This window comes from Ornithodoros turicata, chromosome 7 (assembly GCF_037126465.1).
Source record: "Ornithodoros turicata isolate Travis chromosome 7, ASM3712646v1, whole genome shotgun sequence".
In the NCBI taxonomy this organism is placed as follows: Eukaryota; Metazoa; Arthropoda; class Arachnida; order Ixodida; family Argasidae; genus Ornithodoros; species Ornithodoros turicata.
The window spans coordinates 18704060-18724554 of NC_088207.1; the positions used below are offsets into that span (position 1 = coordinate 18704060).

The following is a 20495-nucleotide window of genomic DNA, read 5'->3' on the forward strand; positions in this document are numbered from 1 at the left end:
AGTTGAGTGGCTGTTTGCTTTGCTTTTGCTTTTTTTTTTTTTTTGTCTCCCTGGGTCACCTGTGACGCTGGCGATGCTTTCCCTTCCTCATCTGTTCTCTCCTGGGTGGTTGTGATTTTCGTTCGCGTCGAGTGAAATAAATAACAAAATGAGTAAGCGTTGGTGTTTCTGTTACACAAAGTGCTTTATTTTTTGGGATAGGTATTTCCAAATCACAAACTGCAGCCTGCTGTAGCTGCGCCAAACACGAACATGATATGAACATTGTTTCTGAAGTACGAGTGATATGCCGAAGCAACTGATAGCACTCACTGATAGCTGATGTCTCACGTGGAAGATTTCACAGTAGAACAACAGTATTTGGCTGAACAGACACACACATTCACAGATCCTGCATGACAGAGAACATGTCCATATCGCTTTGCTGCTTGTGTAGGAGACTGGTTGACCCGTCACAAAGGAACTTGTGCAGCTGCTATGCCGAAAGATGATGCTCCGACCACTAAGAGTGGCTTATTCATTCTACTGTATCCACCAGGTGCTTTTTTGAAGCAGATATGACTTGAGTGCTTGTACCTCAGCAAGAAAGATAGGGATCAGAAAGTGAAAACAAAAAATTCTACCTGCCAAAATGCTGCGTATATGCCACACGTGTGGTGCTATGCTATGCTAAGCGGCAGAATGGAATAGGAACTGACTTGCCTGTCATCGAGTGGGTAACGAAAAAACACGGTATTTGTCCTTCTTGAATCGTTGTCGCACCAAGCAAGCGAAGCAGACCTGCCTTCCACTTATCTATCACTGAATTGACTTGCAGAAGTATCCATGAGGCACCGAGTTTTTCAGAAAGCGGTATCGACACCATGTTAGGGGATGGACACTAAAAACCATCCAAAGCGGTACCGGCATAGATGATTCGCTTGCGTCCCTGCTGCACCCACCACATTTCGAAACTTTAAGGCGAGTTGCTCCGGTACCGCCGACACGCGTCACCGGCTTGAGCGCGCCAATTTCAAACCGACCAGTGAGCGCTCGCATACCGGTAGAGCGGCCATAGGAGCCAATGGGTTGGTGACAGTTGAGAACTCACGCTTCGACTTAAAATTCTGACGTTTCATGACGTTTGATGACGTCGTCACTTTAGTCCGCAAGGGAACTCGCGAGTTTCATCCCCTTGCTTAGACCACACTTAAAAGGTTGTGACAAAAACATGTGTGTACTGTTTCAGAAGTGTGTGCTGTGCGTGTAAAAGTAACACGCTGTAGCAGACACAAGAAGCATATTTTGGCATATTTATTTGAAGTTGACGTAGGCAACCAGTGGCGTAGCCAGACCTCCAAGTTAGCCCCCCCCCCCCCCCCCCCCCGCTGATCCTGTGTGCGACAACACACACATATTTGGGCACACTGCAAAGTGCGGCTGAAAAAACAAAATTTGATTTCGACATTCACAAAACGATTACATGTATAGGCTGCTATGACCAATGAGGTGGTGTCACGAGATTGGAAGTATTTTGAAAAGCTCATACATTGAAAACCATTCAAGAGTGCTGCTTAGATAGACGCCATGATCTGCAAGAATATTCGCGGTCGTCACGCTGCCCCCCCCCCCTTATATTACGTTCCCCTCAGATTTGCACGATTTGCGTGGGTCGGTCTCCGTGGCAGGTAGGGGGGGGGGGGGGGCTCGAGCCCCCCTAACCCTCCCGTGGCTACGCCACTGATTACAACACTGCAAAAGCGACTAGCGTATGCACTTTACCTTTGCGCAGCACTGTGACAAGACGATAATGGCGCAGGCGCTTATCAAGGGCTGGACCTTGACTGGTAATACGAGGAGTGTTCAAGTCAAACCGGGACTTTGTTTCCTGAGAGTACAAATGGCTTGCGCTACTTCTTTTTCGTCATTTCCACACGCGATAGGCCTCCGCGTTCACCACGTGGTGGTGCACCAGTTTGTGCAAAACAGAAGACACGTGCTGGACAAGATGGCCGACAACGTGGTGAGCGCGCACATCGAACAGCGAATTGTCATGAAGTTTCTCATGGATGAAGGCGTAAGGTCATCTGAAATTCGCAGAAGACTTCAGGCTCAGTATGGCCACGATACACTTAGCCGCAGCAAAGCGTTTGAGTGGTGCAAACGGTTCCGAGACGGCCGTACATCAGTGCAGGACGATCCCGGCCGATGCGACTCAGAGCCCAGAGCTGATCCTCAAGGACCGACGGATAACATGTCCCGAACTCGCTCGAAAGACGGACCTTTCTGTAGGAACGCTGAACACTAAGTGTCTTCGATTCAGAAAAAAGTCCAGGGCGCGAGTGTAAGGCGAGCGACCGGAAGTGTACGTCAGTGCAGCCCCAGTGCAAGTTGCACCAAAGCTGAATCGAATAGGAGAGTTGACTCTGTGCAATCTGTCGCAGTGGTCTGTCGTCTGCTGCGCGCCGTTTGAAGGTTAATTTCGACAATTTTTCTACAGTGCAGTGCCTTTGAGCTCGCAAACTACAGTAGTGAGGAAGGGGAGGACGAGAGACAACGTCCACCGTGATCACGGCGTGTTGTGCGAGTTGCGGTTGGACAGGAACCGAGTGCCACTGTATTATGAGAACGTCGCAGACACACATGTTGGAAAATATCATTTCCACCATGGTCGAGCGCAGGCCAAACAGATTTTAACACTCCAGCAACTTCAGCGGTGAATTTGATGATGGAAAACCGTTTGCTTTGGTGACAAAATAGGCAGACGACACACTTCAAGGTTCAAGTGCATTCAGAAACCGGATAAGGAATTAACGCAGAAAAGCGAAAACACGGAAGTTCATCACAAGGCTTAAAAAATTAGAATAGGGATACTGAGATTGAAAAAAGAACGTGAAGCTAGTTTTCTTTTCAGTGCTTTATTTTACGCAACCGCCATGTTGTCGTCTGCTACTGAATTGCACGGAACGCTGCACGGTGGTATGAGGAGGTGCAACATTTTCCTGCACTCGTGCTGCACTCCTGCGGCACTTTTTTGAATCGAATGAGAAAGTGTAGTGCAAAGGCTGGGGGGGGGGGGGGGCACCTTCGCCGAATCGAACGGCAGAAGTTGCACCACTTGCGCCAGTTCAAAAAGTGCAGCCCAATCGAAGACACTTACTATCATTCATGTCCACCTCCAGTTTCGGAAAGTTAGTGCCCATTGGGTCTCGAGGCAGCTCTCCGTGCTTGACCGGCAGAGAAGACTAGAAATCCCCCAAGGGCAAAGGCACCGTTTCGACACTGAAAGACAGCCATTCCTTGATCGGATCATCATGTGCGTTGAAACGCTGGTGCACTATTTCACTCCTGAGTCTAAACGTGCATCAAAACAGTGGCAGCATCCGGGCTCGCCAGCGCCCAAGAAGTTGCGAAGCACCCCGTCTGCGGGTAAGGTCATGACCACGGTGTTCTGAGACAAGGCTGCGTTGTTCATGTTGATTTTCTGCCCAGTGGTACCACCATCAATAGTGCATATTAATGCGAGGCTCTCAGGGATGTGCATAAGGCGCAGAAGCAAAAGCGGCCGGGCCTCATCACCAAAGGAGTCCTTCTCCTACAGGACAATGCACGCCTGCATACCGCGTATCTCACGACACGCACCTTAAAGGAACTTGGCTGGGAGTTGCTGCCACAACCTCCTTACAGTCAGTACCTCACCCCCAGCGATTTCCTTCTGAAGGCGGCCACTGAAGGCGTTCCTTGGGGGCCGCCACTTCAGCTGCGATGACGAGGTCAAGAATGCGATCCGATCATGGCTGCAAGGCGCTGGTAAGGATTTCTATGCTGCTGGTATCCAAGCCCTCGTGAAACGCTGGGACAAGTGCATTAGTGCAGCTGGAGATTACGGTGAAAAATAAAACTAATTTCTCGCATGTAAGTTCCTTTTACTTTTGCGAAAAATGAAAAGTCCCGGTTTGACTTGAACACCCGTCGTATCACAGCACACATATTGTTGGATTTCTAGAAATAAGGTTAAAATGTTAAACTTCAAGTACATATGTTCCATGATGATACATCTTCAACTCTCGTAGGCTGACTTTGGAAGTACTCAATGCAAAATATCCAGTTAAAACAATTTACGGACAAATTTCAATAGATACTAAGTGCCCAAATAGCCTGCCTTTTGGTAGCATGCCCGTTGTATACAATACCTGATAGTAATGCTGTGATGTTCATAACAACAGGCACCAATATTAGTCAGCTGCACATTGTTATGTTCAGCTAACAAATAAACGACTAACGTAACTTGACTCTGTCAAAACACCACACCAGGATATCCTGATGCGTCATTCCATGCCAAATGATCCAGGTTCTGCTCGACACCCATCAATTTTTTTTAGAAACAATACGATAGATAACCCGTCCTACCAATAGGGATTTGCCAAAGAGTTGATGAAAAATACTGAATCGCTCTTCAGTTCCGACGGTTTAAAATTTACACACAAGACGAAAACGTATTATGAAGGGAGACGCCGAGAAGGCGGACTGATCCACATGGACAGGGTTTCGTGGCACAGGATGACACAGCGTGACCCGAGCAACCTGCCAAAGGCAATTTCTTTGCCAAAATACGCAATTTTCAGACGTCGTAACTGCAGAGCGAATCGATATTTTTTAGTTAAACTTCCGCAAATGCCTATTGGTAGACCGGAGTATGTTTTTTAAGGAACTGCGGCGTTGTCCAGCAGGGCCTTCGGATCATTCGGCGTAGAATGACCCTGATGTAAACATGACTCTGTAATTTGGAGCCTGGATGCTCTGTGACATCGGAACATCAAGATCCAATTTCACTCATTTGCAATGCGCCTCTTGAGCTGTCCTCAAATTAGTAGCAGTGTCAAACCAGCCTCAAATCACATAACTGATATTTACGTGGCTTGCAGAAGCGTGAGCATTCATCATCGAGATGGAGATCACACTTACAAGAAACCACACGAAACAGTAAGCAACAGCGACACAAATGTGCTTCAGCACTTACATTTGCTTGGAAGCATACAGTTCATCATCAGTACACACGCCGTTATCAACAAAGCTTAAACAAATGGGACACGTATCCGCAGTGTCCGACCAACGAACAGCGACGACGAAAACTTTCCCTTAGGAGTCAGCTCCTCGGCGATGGCGTTCTCCTACCTCTTCGTAGACCTGGGGAGTCCTGATTTACATGAAAGAACTGATGTTGTGAGGCTGGAACAACATAGAAGGGACAAATACATACAAAGCCTCAATTTGCCTAAGAAATTAACGATGAAAGATGAAAGTCACTGAAAAGGTTAGCCAGCTGTGGGACTCGAACCCATATCTTCTGGATTGCCGGTGCAGGGCTCCACCAATTGAGCAAAGCTAACACGCCTTCTCAGCGACTTCCAGGGTGCGTCATCTGAAGGCATAAACCAGCCACTCTCTCTTACTCATCCTCCTTTGACTCTTACATATTTGCTCACTCATACACACATTCATACGACAGGATCGACGCAGGCGGCAACTGTTGAACAGGAGAGAACTGATGTCCTGAGGCTGGAACATCTTTCATCGAGTCCTGATTTCCCGTCCCGTTTGGCATTCTTTACCCAACGTCGGGGAGATCGGGTTTCATCATCAGATGGCGAAGGCTCGATCCATTGCCTGCAGCTTCGTACGAATTTAGCTTGCAAGAAACACCATTTCTAAGCAGATTGCTAGGACTGCATGTCAGTGTCAAGGAGTAAATCAAAATATGTAACATACCGTTTGCACAGAGAGCGGTTAGTAACAGTCTCATTGCATTGTATCTCGCCATCTCCCTATCAGCGCTCATAATGCCTGCAAGCAGAGGTAGAAGAAGAAGAGAAAAAAAAAAGAAAGAAAAGAAACGGGGATGCCTGGCACTCACGAAAGCATATCCGATGTGTCGTCTACATACCTCAAAAATGCCTGAAATCCTGTAGATGAACCAGGGAATCGGAGCTTCAGATTCCCGGATTTTCAGAACCCGGGCTTCAGATTCGGAGCCAACATCGAAACGAACCTCACACATTGACGTTCATAACCGTCTGATAAAACCTGATTAAAGAGCCGGCGACTGGCTGAAACGCTTTCACGTACATGCACTGCAATGTTGCACGGATTGCAAAAAACAGCGTCTTGAAGTAAGAGCTTCAGTACAAAGTTACCACGGCACCTGTACCACGAAGGAATTACTCAAACATTTGAAATCACGCGAACTATTCGCAACATGGATGAGGTGGGATGCTGCGCGCAAAGCGCATGAAACGACTTGCAAATTCAAAAGGAAAGGGTTACGTGGTGCAGAAGTAACATGGCGCTTGTCGAAAGAGAGGGGAAGAAGGTTAAACTAGAGAGGTGTTTTCTCGAAGCTCGGACCCTCGAAGCAAGGTTTGATGGCGGTAGGCGGCTAATCTGAAAGGCTTCCTTGACGTTTGTAATTTCACCTGCAGTGAAGCTACACTGTTATCATTGATGGTATGGTCTTGTGGCCATCTTTAGATGGTAATAGTGCATCGAAAGCTGTGAATCTGCTCGTGTAGCACGCAGCAAATGTAAGTGTGTGTGTGTGTGCGTGTTTCTCTCTCTCTCTCTCTCTCTCTTGTTTCTGCTACCATCAGGTGTGCTTTCGCACTCACTGTTTATATTTTGAAAAACCGGAGAGCACAAAAAAGGCTGGCGACAGCTAATTATCTTACGTCTCCACTTCGGTTGCAGATGCTTCGCTTTCTGTGAAAACATATACTTATGAAATGCTCCATCAACCACTTGCTTTTTTTAAGAAGAAAGGTTATGGTTCTTCTACATTTATTACGCGGCGCATTAACGAGCTCCGTGATGGAACTGATGAGGGAGCAAGTGGGAAAGTTGCAAAAAATCGAGCTTGTCTGCTGACTCCTTCTCCCGTGGGAACAGTGCAGTTGCTAGGAGACAGTTAGAAATAGCCAGAGAGAGTAGAACAATTTCATTGTTAATTCCAAGTAATGAATAGTACCGGCATCCGAAAGTATGTGATAGTTCGTCTAATGCCCTGGAACAATCCAGCATCCCAACGCTTTCTGGCAGACGCCCTGCTACGATTTCTGACAGACCCAGGCTGGGTTTCTAGGCTTTGACTGCGTCTCGACGTTGACTATCACTCTTTGACTGTGACTACTCCAGTGTCCTGGTGACGCACGTATTTTAGTGTGTACCGCCTACAGCCTCAGCAAACGAATGCGGTGTGGCAGGTCCTGATAGCACTCACAAACCGGGCAACCTCTCCGCGTATTTTAACTCTACATATCCCCCCCCCCCCACACACACACACACACACGCGCGCGCGCGTGAAAAGAAAAATCACTACATTGAGAGAGTTTAAGTATGGTTTACAATTCATATGGGCTGCTATACGATGCGAAAAGGAGATTTTTAGTGGGGAACGTCTCAGGGGTATATCGTGGACCACTTTTCACATGTCTAAATAACGTATAAAATTGTAGATGTCTAATAGACTTCCAAATTGAGATGTCTATACACTAAACGTATAACCCCGTAGATGTCTAGTAGACTTCTACTTTTAGGCCTAGGCCTAAAGTCTCAACTTGTCCCCGGGTTAGACGTCTATTATCCCACGATGTGCTGCGTATAGGCACACGTGCATTACTTAAGAGAACCAATTGCCATTATGTTGTGTACCATGCATGCAGCTTAAAGGAAAACAGCGGACCCCAAATGAGAAAAACACTATATTGAACGTCATACACTGCATTAAATATATATCACGACATTTAGATATCACAGATTTGTCTTTACGGTACGTTCCTGTACTCTGGTCACTCGGCTTGCCGCCTTCATTAGCTTGGAGATGTTTCAGCTCCATCTTTTGCAGCTAGCTTCATCACCATTGCCGCCCGGCTGTTTGTATACAGGGGCGACCAGTTGTGGTCTGAATTTCTGGACAAGTGTACCGTGAAGAGAATATGCCTGTGCGTTTAATAAAACAGTAACTTGCAGAAACCCACAGAGAAAAAACATATGCACTCTACCGGGGGGTTCCCGAAATCCACCAGTAAGAATAAACCGCTTAAGAATAAAACATTCAAGAATAAACCGCTTGAAAAATACACGGTTAAAAATATATTTCCTAAAATAAACCGCTTACTAACCGGTTACACTTACCCCACAGGACCAAACTAGCCTAAACTATCCCAAACTAACCGGAACCAAACTAAACTAACATAACATAACCTGATCTAACCAGGCGCAAATTGCAATGAATCTGCCTCCGTGCTAGATAATGAGGGGATTTTGAAACAGTTTATTTTTAATGGTGGATTATTAAACGGTGCTCTATAAGCAGGTATAGTAAGCGGTTTCTTTTAGGACCTATACCGCGACACTCCGCCGCGACACTCGAGCCTTGCGCTCACCTGCCGGTCGCGGCAGCCGACGCCACGGCACGCTTCAGCCGGCGTCTCGGCATCTCACCACGGCTCGCATAGCCTCGCGTCACTCACTTAACCTGGGACTCTCGAGCTTCGGCTCCCGTGCCGGTCGCGGCACCCCAGGACCACGACACCGAGCGCCTCACTCTTTCCCGCTCGTCTCTACCTGACGGATCGTTGTTCCCGTCCTGGCCATCTGTGACATGTCGCCAACGTGTGCCGTGCCATGCACCTGTTCAACCATGCACGTCAATCACGGTCGCCCTCGCTGCCCTCCTCTAGTGAAGTCGTGGACATCATCTGTTTTATCGCCGCTCCGCGTCTGAGGGGGGGGGAGTGATGTAGCGGCCGGTGGACAACGACGAGGATGGACACGCGCCTGGAGCACCCGCTCCTCAGTTCCACCGGCGCGGCCATGGAGATAGGCCACCGTCATCGCCTCTCCGTGGCATACCATCACAGTCGGTCGGGACTCATGTAGGGGAACACCACCTCCTCTACATAGTCATCGAACTGTACACACGTGTTCGATAGAAGTTCCGGTTGATTTGGCCAAGAAGACGTCAAAGTTCACAGGCAATCAGGGGAGGAAACAAAAAGTGCAGTGCTGATTATCCTACACACAGAAGACGTCTACACAAGAAGTCTGTCTTAAGAACGGAATTTCTGTTGCTCAAACACAATGCCAGCCATTCATCGAATAATACCGTCAAAGGTCAGGCTTGAATTGAGCAGGGGGGGGGAGGGGGGCGTACGCATTCCTGTGAAGTTCGAGAAGCTGTGAAGCGTGTTGGTTGAGTGACAGGTAACAACGCGAAGGAACACGGAAGCGTTTGTTACCCTGTTTTATGAAGTTAACCTAATGCATCACGAAAAGGTGTACGACTCTCATTTTCAAGGCGTCATACAACCATATCATCTCTAAGCCAACCATGTCATCATTAAAACGCATCAGCAAAAATAACCATATCATTCTAAATGCCGGATCACTATGTGTATATTATGCGGCGACTTTTCGGCCATACAGGGTGTCCTAGAAACCGTGTAATTGAATTATAATTTAAAAACCTACGCCACTCGGAATCATGCTGTCAACGGCACTGTTCTTGCTTGCGTTTTCTGCCACCTCGTGATGTGGATATCCTGTAACGCAAGTTTTATTATGTAAGTTTTTGCAGTTTTATTATGTAAGTTTTTGCAAACTCAACTTGGGAATTAACCAAGTAACGGTCGCTTTTTTACCCAGCCAGTATGAAGAGCGTGCCGAACTTACTCAACAACACTGATATTGAGAAGCTATCCTATCGGAAAAATACCCGAAAAGAATGCTCTTCGGAGCACCCCGTCCATAGCACGCGACGACTTTTTGAGCGCAAATCGTTGCCAGGCTCACGAAAGGAGGTTGCAAACCCAGGCCACACCGCGACAACAGAAACAGATAACACAGGCACCGCTTATCGCACCATGCTTCCGTTGGGATCATGCCTTCCCTCCTCCAATTTGACGAGCTGTCACTTTTTCTACTATTACTCTGTGGGCTGAGTTTGCTACCTCCATTGGTCGGACTGAGAACGATCGCGCTCAAAAACTCGCCACGCGCTATGCTCAGAGTGCTCCCAAAAGCATGGTGTTCGTTTTTTTTTTGTCCTCGATGGGATAGCTCCTCAATGTCCCTGTCAATTATCACGAATTTGATTAAATTCGGCACGCTCTCCACATTAGTGGGGTAAAAAGGTGACCATTTACTTGGGGTGGATAAAGAGTTCAGTTCGCAAAAATTTACATAATACAACTTGGGTTACATGACATCCACATCAGGATGGCAAAACGCAAGTAAGAACAAAAGCCGTTGACTGCATGATTCTATGTCGGGCAATTTAAAAAAATATTCAATGACACGATTCCTAGGACACTCTGTAGGCGCCAGGCCAGTGTTGTGTATTTAACTCAGATTATGATGGCGGAAAAGAATACCTAATTGTGCAACATATGAATCCTTTCAGAACCCTGACATCAAGTACTTCTCGGAACAGGGGCACGAAAGAAGACTCACAGAGAAGGGCTTGAAAGTGCTCGACCCTGTTAACAGCTGCTTCTTCGAGTGCTGTGCTGTAACCTACATCCTTGAGCTCGCCACTGACTACAGGCTGGAAAGGTATGCTGCGTTTGATGGCACACCATGTGGCGAAAACAGGGTGAGTAATGATGAGATTAATGAATCAAAACTCTCACTGGCCACAAAGGCTGCCTTTAAAAGACAAATTCGCAAATATTTCCGTAGGTTCTTAAGTGTTACATTGTTTTAATGCACAAAACTAATTTCACCTTGTATCGGAAAGTATTTTGAACCATTGTTGAGGCAGAAGTGACACCGTTGAGGCGATACCACAATATTTTAGCTTGGGCTTGGATGAATGAATTGAGGGCAGCTTTTTGCCATTGTTGGTGCTCTCAATCTCGCGCGAGGTATGTTGCGGGTTCAAACCCGCTCCACTACGCTAGCAACTCGGTGCAGGGTAAGAGTTGCTTTGACACGTCCTCTTCCGCGAGGGACGTTAAATACGATGTGCCGTATGTCGAAATTGCATCGCACGGTAAAGTACATTCAGGTGGGCAAAATTAATCCACAGATCGACAACTGTGGCGTCGCTCATAATAACAATCGTCCCGCGACGTAAAGCCACCAATTGTTATTGTCAGGTCAGGAACGCTTCCTGTAACGCTCGCATAGAAGAGAGGAGACAAGTATGATACTTGCAGAGGAGAGATGCAACGCTGGTGTACGTGGGAGGACTGGGAAGGGCGCAGACTGGCTGGTGTATAGCGATTGGACAAAAGACGTAGACATGGAGCATCAAAATGACGCCACAAATTTTACGGACACAGGAAATGTTTATTTGCAAAGCCCAACAACATGCTCTCAGGTAACCCCGAAGGGGAGGGAGAGCGACAGGTGAGGGTCTGTTAACACAGTCCCCGCGGTTGGCTATCGCTACGAATCCATTACGTAACGGAGTAGCTTCTTGAAAGGAACCAGACAAATGGAAAAGACCACTAAAAAGGTTTCGACATAGACTGCCCTGGGAACTGTGCTAGTATATATGATTGCGTTCTGCAGGTAAACCTTTTCCGCCTCCGAGAAATTTGTTGTGTCAACTTTGTGTTCCGTGCATCCGGTCTTTAATTACCATAGTACATATTGTGTTGCACTATGGTAATTAAAGACCGGATGCAGAGAACTCTCATTGCACGTTAACACCGATGCACCGTGTTCCGATTAACAGTACTGCTAGTTCACGAAAAGCAAATAACACGGGTACTGCATAAACAACTAAACTGAAGCTGGGGTGCTATTTTTGTTACTTCTGTCCTTCACTGCCTCTACTCCTACTACTTTTTAGTAGTACGCTTCGGCCTTCGCAGACACGATCATACAATACTATACAATGTTTATTACTAAAAAAGGTAGTGTTTTGTTCGTCTTTGTTAAGGCAGTATAATGTGCTGCGAACACACGCAAATACTTATGTAGGCACCTCTTCACTGCACTACGTTGAACAGACCAGCAACAAATAAAACTACTGAAAAATAAGCAGTCGTAATATACAGGGTGTCCGAGCTAATTATAGACAGATTTTTATATACGGTAAAACACTTTTTCCCAGTTATGAGCGGTGATGATATGTGCTATGCCATAAGCCACCACCTTACCAATGCACCATCAACCTCCTACTTCGAAGTATTATTTATGTTTCGTTGATTAACTTTTCACTTATTAAACGTAGGAGGTCCGCAAAAAAGCGAAATGAAATTCAAATTCGGAATAGATTTATACGTAAGAGGAATCAGCCTATTTTTGTGGCGACATGCTGTACGTGTCGCTGCTGTTTCCAAAAAGAACGCACGAAGTATGCGAACTTGTGGCGTGCTTTCTCTGTCGCACCGAGAGGAGAGGGTTAAAAGAACGCGGACATATTGCCGCTGTTTCAGGATCATTTCCGCACACTATAATTGTCTCGCAAGTTCTTTTGAAGACTGCAGTGGCTTCAGCGCATCGGGGAAAACAGATTTTGCTTTTGCGCCGAGCTTCTATCTCCAATAATTAAAAAGTAAACAAAGGAAACGGAGCAAATTAATAGATTGATTTATAAGGTTCGTGATGGCTTCGTAACGTGTGGCTTATAGCATAGGAGATATCATTGCTTATAATTAGGAAAAAAAGTATTTCTCCATATAAAAAAAAACATGTCTACAGGTAGCGTGTATACCCTGTATAGTGCCGTTCCAGTAATACATGAAAATGCAGCATCTCCCTCCGCACCTCAATACAATATTCTTAAATGTCTCAATATCCTAAAGAAAGCGCTCATTGTAAAAAAAAAGCACGGTAATGTATAGACTGAGATCCTGAAAGTTAATTAAAATTGCCTCCAACTCAGCGGAAAACGCCCCAAGTTGAAAGGATATGTACCATGCGTTACTTTTGAACACATTGCGTGCAGCCATGCTTTTCACCCACATACCTTTCAGACAGCTAGCACAACGTGCTACGTAACAAATACTTTGTACAAAAATGCTGATGCAGCTATAGCAGAGTAAGATACGCTACCACCAATGGGTGGTCATATCGCGAAAGGTGAAAGAGAAACATGAAACATGTCTCACAGTAATAAACCGATAACAGTTGCAACAAAGTAACACACCTGCAGCATATCACGTACTGCACAATTGCAGAAAAAAAAGAAACAGTGAAAGGAAGGGAAAATGGAAAGGCTCCTCTACGAACACTATCTGGTTTGCAGGGACTGCACGGAAAACAGCCTGAAGCTGTTCCCCGTGGGTGTGCTGTGTTACTTTGAGAATGTGAAGCAATTTCAATACCTCGCCTTGGAACCCTGTCACATCGATTCTAAGCTCAGAGACTTTCCAGCCCAGCAGAGACCACATGCCCAAAAACATCTGCCTTTGCTTCCCCCTTTTCTTAACATGCGGAGATTATCTCACTGAAGGTTGCTATTTCACGGGGTTTCCGGGACAACCTGAAATTTTATTATATCACCTCGTATGTTACCTCGCTGACTGCGAGTCAATAGAGAGTTTTAGTGCATCTTACGTTATCGCCTTTGCGTACGTAAAGGATAGCGTGTTATTTCTGCACAATGCGCGAAGCTCTCCTTATGGTTTGCGCGTGCGCAGAACTAGCAACGCTACCTGTTGCGTACGCAAATGCGAAAACGCACGATACACTGTTCAAGAGCTCTACGAAATGAGCTGATGCGTTGCAAACACGGTTAGGTGCCACATCCACAATCCAAAACAAAACAGACAACGCTCACAGTGAAGGTACTACTTTCAATACACTTAATGTTTCGCTTTGCTTTCTTTCTTTTGCAAAAGAGTACAGTTCATAATACATATAAGCTTTACATTATTGACACATGGAATCGAACTATGAGACCTAAACGTAAGTCACCAGTTGAGGAGAGGCATATGCGATGTATGTATATGTCCATAGGAGTGGTATGTGTAGATGTTCAGCTGCTCTTTCGATAGCTCTGAAATACGAAGCAGTACGCAAGTAAGGTTTGCCTCCCAGTTGCATACAACAGACAAATGAACTACAAATTTCAATAGTTACATAAATATACAACTTCTCACAATAACTTACAACAAACCGTTTCAGAAAAACATCTGTGTTCAAGCTAAATGCGTGCAGAATACAGCGATACCTTAAGAATGCAGGAGACGAACTAGACTCCCCAGGACAGCTTGGAAGACTTCCAAGTTTCCAGACAGTCGAAGTACCTCGTATTATTAGTAGTATGTGAATGTAATTTAAAAGTAAATAAAGCGAAATTAATGTAAATTTGTGTGTATGTAAGCGTGAATTACATTACATATTACTTTTTATGTACGTATACAATTACATTTTATGGTGTGCTGGAAAACTCCTCGACGTGGAAACATGGCCTACAGAAGGGAGGCTGGTGAGTGGCTATAGTGTCTGTTTCCCGTGCGCAAACTTTGCGCCATTGTGTTTACAGGCTAACTCTCAGGGTTTGACGTTTATCAGTTTATTTAGCACACAAAAGATGGCATGTTAAACAAGGTGTGTACCACAAAGAATTTCCATTATTACAATATATTATCAGGAACAATAATACAAATACCTTCAGCCTGCCGCCACAAACTGTCACAAGACTATCTACGAAACAGGGCACGTAAATTGCCTGTGCAAAGCTACCCCACTGGAAGACTTAACTCAGTACAACCAGAAGGATGTCTTACAAAACAGGTGAACAGTTTCGAAATTCTGTGAAACAAACCTGCTTCTCGTTTGAGCTGCTTCTGGGACGTCCCTCTGAGTTATCACAGATAAAAGTAATGTAGCGCCGAGGTTGGTCAATAACCCTATCAACCCAAAATCACAAGCCCTTCGAAGTCTGTTTAATTTTGCAAAAAACAGTGGCAGCAATCATACAAGCAGAGTGGGTTACCGTGACCCATTCTCTACTGCAGTACTCTATTCATTCTTAACCGTGCATGTGGAAATAAACGTTCAATACAAGTCATTGTTCAATGAAGTCATAATGCCACGGTTTTATATTACTGACCCCAAAATTGAGGTAACTCAATTTAGGCATGCCTGTCCCCATGTTTCTTCAACTGAATGATGTGTTATGTGAAAGGCCCACGTGTATAAGGACAATATCGAAAGTTCCCAGTTTCAGAGTAGCAGTAGCCCAAATAAAGGTAGTTGCCCGCTCATCTCAAACTTGAAGGCCAGCCATCTCGCTGCCCCAATACGCGCGCAACTAAATTAAGAATTTGTGAACTGTTTCTTCTGGTATTGGACTATCTTGTTGACTTTCTTGACTAACTGATGACGGAATCAAGAGCTGTCCAAGGAACACAGTACGTACAAAAGAAGGCATCGCGTTTATCAACCTATGTGCAAAAACACCACGTGCTTCTCTGACCAGAAAATTTTCTAATTTCGTAAGCAAGTAGCTGTCGAATCATTTGTGGGCGAAATTACACCTAGAAATCCACTTATGCTGTTTTTCAGACGTATACTGTCACTGCATGAGGATGGTAGTCCAGCACGATAGGACACCCTGTTCACAAATTCACTCTTTCATTACCCACATATATGAGGGCAGTTTGAGGGGCTGACAATAAGCAAGACATTTTGCAAGCGGCTATACATTGCGCTTTGCACATTTTTTTTTCACGACTACTATTTCCTGGAACTTGGACGTTGGGGCTTTCCCAATGCATATACATGTGGGTGACAATGTTCAACCATCAAAATCGAATATCCTTATGTGCCTGCACATGCACTGGGACGAAATCTGTAGAATACACCAACGTCGACAGTACCTTCCTCATGCTACTCAATCAAAACAAGCAAAACCACACGTACCTATTAACTACGCACAGGTACGTACCTTTAAAGTTCATCTTATTTCCTTTTTTTCGTTAATCTTGAACTGAATTTGAACGCTAGGCTTCATCACCCGAGACACGATGCCCGCATGACAGCATCCTGTCGTGCCTGCAAACCCCGAGAGGTGCTTTTTCTGAAACACCGCACAGTGAAGTCTGGCTCATTAGTATGATGCCCTGTCATTTTTATATGCCCCCCCATACTTCAACTATACTTTGAATTATTCAAACCCCCATACTTTGAATCATATAAAATAATTAAAATAATAATAATTATTACTATTATTATTATTATTATTATTATTATTATTATTATTATTATTATTATTATTATTATGGTTTTATTTAGTTTCCAAGAACGGCCCACGGCCCTTGTGTTGGCGCACTATCTGAGGTACATATACAGAAACAACAACAGCATAGATGAATGGGTGATGATGATGATGTGGGATGTTTCCCTGCGTTGAGTGCAGGACCCTACCCCATTCCAAAATGGTTCATATGAAAGGATGACGAGGGAAGGAGATCCCTACATTTCGTGAAGGAGGCCGGTGGCCCTCAGAAAGGAAAGAAAAGCGCCAAGTGCACGGCACTCATGTCCAGGGTTACTCCATGGGCCGAGAACGTTGCAGATATTGAATGTCCTCTGATCCAGCGTTCCAAGTTGACATTTAAAGGCCCGTCGCTCGCATACGTACTGGCGCAGTCTTCTATAATGTGTCGAATTGTTGCCGGGGCACCACAAGTTGTACACAGCGCCGTGTTGCTGTGGCCCAGCCTATACCGGAGTGCAGGGGTGAATGCGACGCTAAGTCGTAAACGACCCACGAGAGAGGTAAAGAGGCGAGGGAGACCGCCTGCCATTTCAAATAATAGAGTTGTGTCAACAACATAGAGGAACGACCACCGGGTGATGTCATGACACCATTCCTGATAGGCCCAAGGCGAAGTCAATGCGGAGAAGAGGGAGCGTCTATCCCCATTCGAAAGTATGATGGGAACCGCTGAGCGGCGATGGTGAGCCGCAGCAGCTTCCCGATCCGCTACTTCATTGACATATACAGAAAACAATACAATATACAGCACAAAATTAGGTATGATGCGAGACAATAGAGCGACACAACGGCAAGGTAATCTAAACAACAGCAAAACAGGTACGAGGCACAGGGAAAATACAGAATAGAAGCAGAGAGGAACTTGAAGACCATCTCAGGACAAATACAGTAAAAACAACATTGTACATTTGGACATGGGTATCTAAAGAAGCAAAACACAGACACAGTGCAATACAATAATTAGGGAACGCAGATTACTTTATGCCGTGGAGGGAATATACATTCGAAGACTGTGCAAAGATTCACGCTAGGTGAGGGAATATTGTATAACAGGCGAGAAATTGAAGCAGTTAGAGGGGGGGGGGTTCATGGGAGGTTAATATGTACAGCAACAAAACTGATTTAGAGACGGTAGGTTTTTTAAAAGTAGAAAGGGAATTAAAAAGAACATCAGAAACTTCAGGTCGCGAATTGATAAGCACGCGGCCACGTGATAGTGGGTCACCCTTACACACATTCGTATCAATGAACGCGGTGTGCATCCGCAACGACAACCGCGGAATTGCAAAATTCAACCTGCTCAGCAACTGTGGAACGTCCACATGAGTATGGACGTATTTAAAGGGACTCTGACCAGAAGTTCGACAAATCTTTCGTTTGTATCTATTACGAAGTTATATTATGCCTCCAAACCGCACGCGAAATATTTTCGCTGTGCGCGGCGACAAAGCTTGCCAAACGGGGAGCTGAAAACAGGCGGCGGCTTGTCCTCCTCAACTCACGGAACCGGCGCGGAAATCCAGCCTCTTTGTAGTGGATATCCGCCAATTTCCATATGCATTACGAAAGCATGAGGTTCATGTTTCATTGGATACCGGACCGGAAGTTCTGTTGCTAATGAGTTTGTGAGAGCGACGACTTTGAGGTATATTCATAAATGCGAGTAAATAAATATCAAATCCAGAAAAAACTAACATCTATTGTAACACCTATCCTCTCTATGTGTGAATGATACATGGACATTCTCAGAAGGTATGTTGTCACACTTTGCCTCATTGTACCTAACGCCTAGTTCCACCTCTTACATCATCTCCACATTGTCAATCTCGAAAGCACTACAAGGCTAGAGTAATCATGTACTACATAAAAAAGGGTGGGGGGAGTAAATCAAAAGCTGACACATCTAAAATTCAAGGAAACGCTGATGATTTCCAAGGGCCACTCATGGTTCAGTCCCGGATCAGGTCCCCATAGAAAACAGCTTTTCTGAGCCTCGGTGATTGATTCCCTTGGTTGCTGTGACGGTGAGGCACTACTCACTGGCTTGGTGGCAAGTGGGTTTGCGTCTGATAGTGCGGTTTGGAATAAAGAGAGGCAAGGATCATCTCTCTACGGTATTAAGAAGGATGTCATCATAACCTGTCAGAGCACATCATTTCGTGTTGCTTTCTGTAAGTACACTACAACACTGCTCATACAAGTTTCGACCATGCGTGTTGGGAAAGCATGCTGAAGTTTCCTCAGGCAGTGCATCCAGAACTGGGAGTCAGGTTCATAGAGAGCACCTTGTGAGAGGGACAGCGTCCAGTGAAGACACACCAGGAATTTTGCGCAGGTTTGGGCGGTCGCACCTTTAAACAGTTTTTATAGAAAGCAGGGTGTGGGAAACACTAAGCTCAGGTGTACGAATTCTTGTTATTTATAACCAGGTACCCATGCAGTGGTACTTTGAAAAAGCCTTAGATCTCTGGCATGGAATTGCTAATCAATCCCAGTGTCTTTTGTGGAAACAACTTGTAACTGCCTTTCTATCCACCTTTCCGAGTTGCCCTAGCAAAAGCAAATATGTAATGCTGCACACAATATCTAATGCTAGCACACTAATTGCTTTGAGTGCTCTCAGGGTTCTGAAATGGAGCTATCTCGTGCACACGCAGTGTCATGTCGGCAAGAACATAAATCAGATTGCCTTTACTTGATATTGGCCCTTCAGTGCTTCATGTGACTGCAAGAATGGTATCCCCTAAACAATAGGCAACAAGAATGATTACTGCATTGTAATGAGCTTTCTAAAACAACTTTATTTGAAAATATATTCCAAACGTCGGGTGACGACATCATAACACCCTTTACTGCAAACACCGGCTTACCACAACGATTAAAAACAGAGCGTAAACGTTTTTCCGCCTGTCCGGGTGGCATCATCAGTACAACAGAGGTCAAAGACGAGCACATCAGCCTACATTTCTAAGAGGGCGTCATACAGATTTGATAGAGGCCATGGTTTCTATTACAGGCTTATACATCACGCCTGATAAAAAAGGACTAAGAACTTTCTAAGGGCCCCATCCCTAGTCATGTGCAAAGGTTACCGCACAATCAAAATTAAATACATATCCATTAGGCCAAAAATGGTAAACGAATTCGGTCCTGGTTTGAGTAGCACTAGTAGCCCTGGCAACGTACTTTCTGTGCTCTTCTTGTCTTGTCCCACGTATTTTGTATATCTCGCCAATGTAGGTTGCATCACAGTCTGTGCACTCAACTTTATATGCCTAGTCTTAATGCCTGATGGGCACAGTGCCCTCCAAATGGCGTATGAAACACCTTGGATGAAATAAATGCACACCACTGATTTGACTCCTTCGATGTTGTTTTTGACTGTTCTCTGCTGTAGCGATGATGCCAGTTGGATAGGCGACGAAGAGTTTGCTCTTGTTCTTAATTATTGTGTTAAGCCGGTGTTTTCAGTAAAGAATTGTACACCATGAACTTTGTTTGAATGATGATTAGTGGCGAGCTTCATACCCTGCGCCATTACTCTAAGAATTGTTTGAGGTAGTGTTGTGAAATGAAATAATGAGCCTTGTAAACAATTTACTTGTCAACATATTTATTTATCTGTAATAGTTTGAAGAACTGTGTGGTGTTACATAACGGAGGGGCGTGTAATTATAAAAGACCGATCACCAAAAGGCCTTGCTTCACACTAGATTAAAATGTGATGCGATTGTAGCATGACAAATGCTGCATGGTGGACATATGATAGGTTCTCTTCAGGAATTGTTGCCACAGGTGCGGTTAGCTAAGAAATTGCATAACCAGTTAATGGTAGCAGGATCAAATTTTAATGAGGGTAGTTTGACCAACACGCGAGCATAAAGCAGTGTCAAAAGTGCTTACAAAAAAAAATCCTGCATCTACATGGACCCAGAAATCAAGACAGAAACCTGAACTTTACTTCAAAGCAAGACTGGGACGTAGCTCTTCAATTGAATAATGCCTGTTGAAGATGACAATGATGATGATTCAATTTAAATAAACAACTCAGGCTACAGTGCTTCAAAACCATGGTAAAACTGAGACTAGTTAAAAACATACGATTATACTAAAATAATATACTTGGTAAATTGAGGTATAAACATAGGCTACATGATATGATAAAAATAAGCAGTTCAAGAAAAGGCAGAAACAATTGTTGGCATTGCGTGGCTGGTGTCGAGTTTGCCACACTATAGGTGTTGAATAGTAATGTACGCTGGATATGCTATAGCATAAA

At 45.0% G+C, this 20495-nt stretch overlaps 2 protein-coding genes across 2 annotated transcripts in view; one reads left to right on the forward strand and one right to left on the reverse strand.

Moving 5' to 3' along the window:
* Positions 1-14292, forward strand: part of LOC135399708 (uncharacterized) — a 39877-nt gene extending 25585 nt beyond the window's left edge. The window contains exons 6-7 of the mRNA XM_064631446.1: positions 10436-10627; positions 14116-14292. Of these exons, the coding sequence (XP_064487516.1) occupies positions 10436-10627; positions 14116-14166 (243 nt within the window). The 3' untranslated portion in view covers positions 14167-14292. The remainder of the gene's footprint in view (positions 1-10435; positions 10628-14115) is intronic.
* Positions 1-20495, reverse strand: part of LOC135400514 (uncharacterized) — a 374312-nt gene that overhangs the window by 140710 nt on the left and 213107 nt on the right. The window lies entirely within an intron of this gene.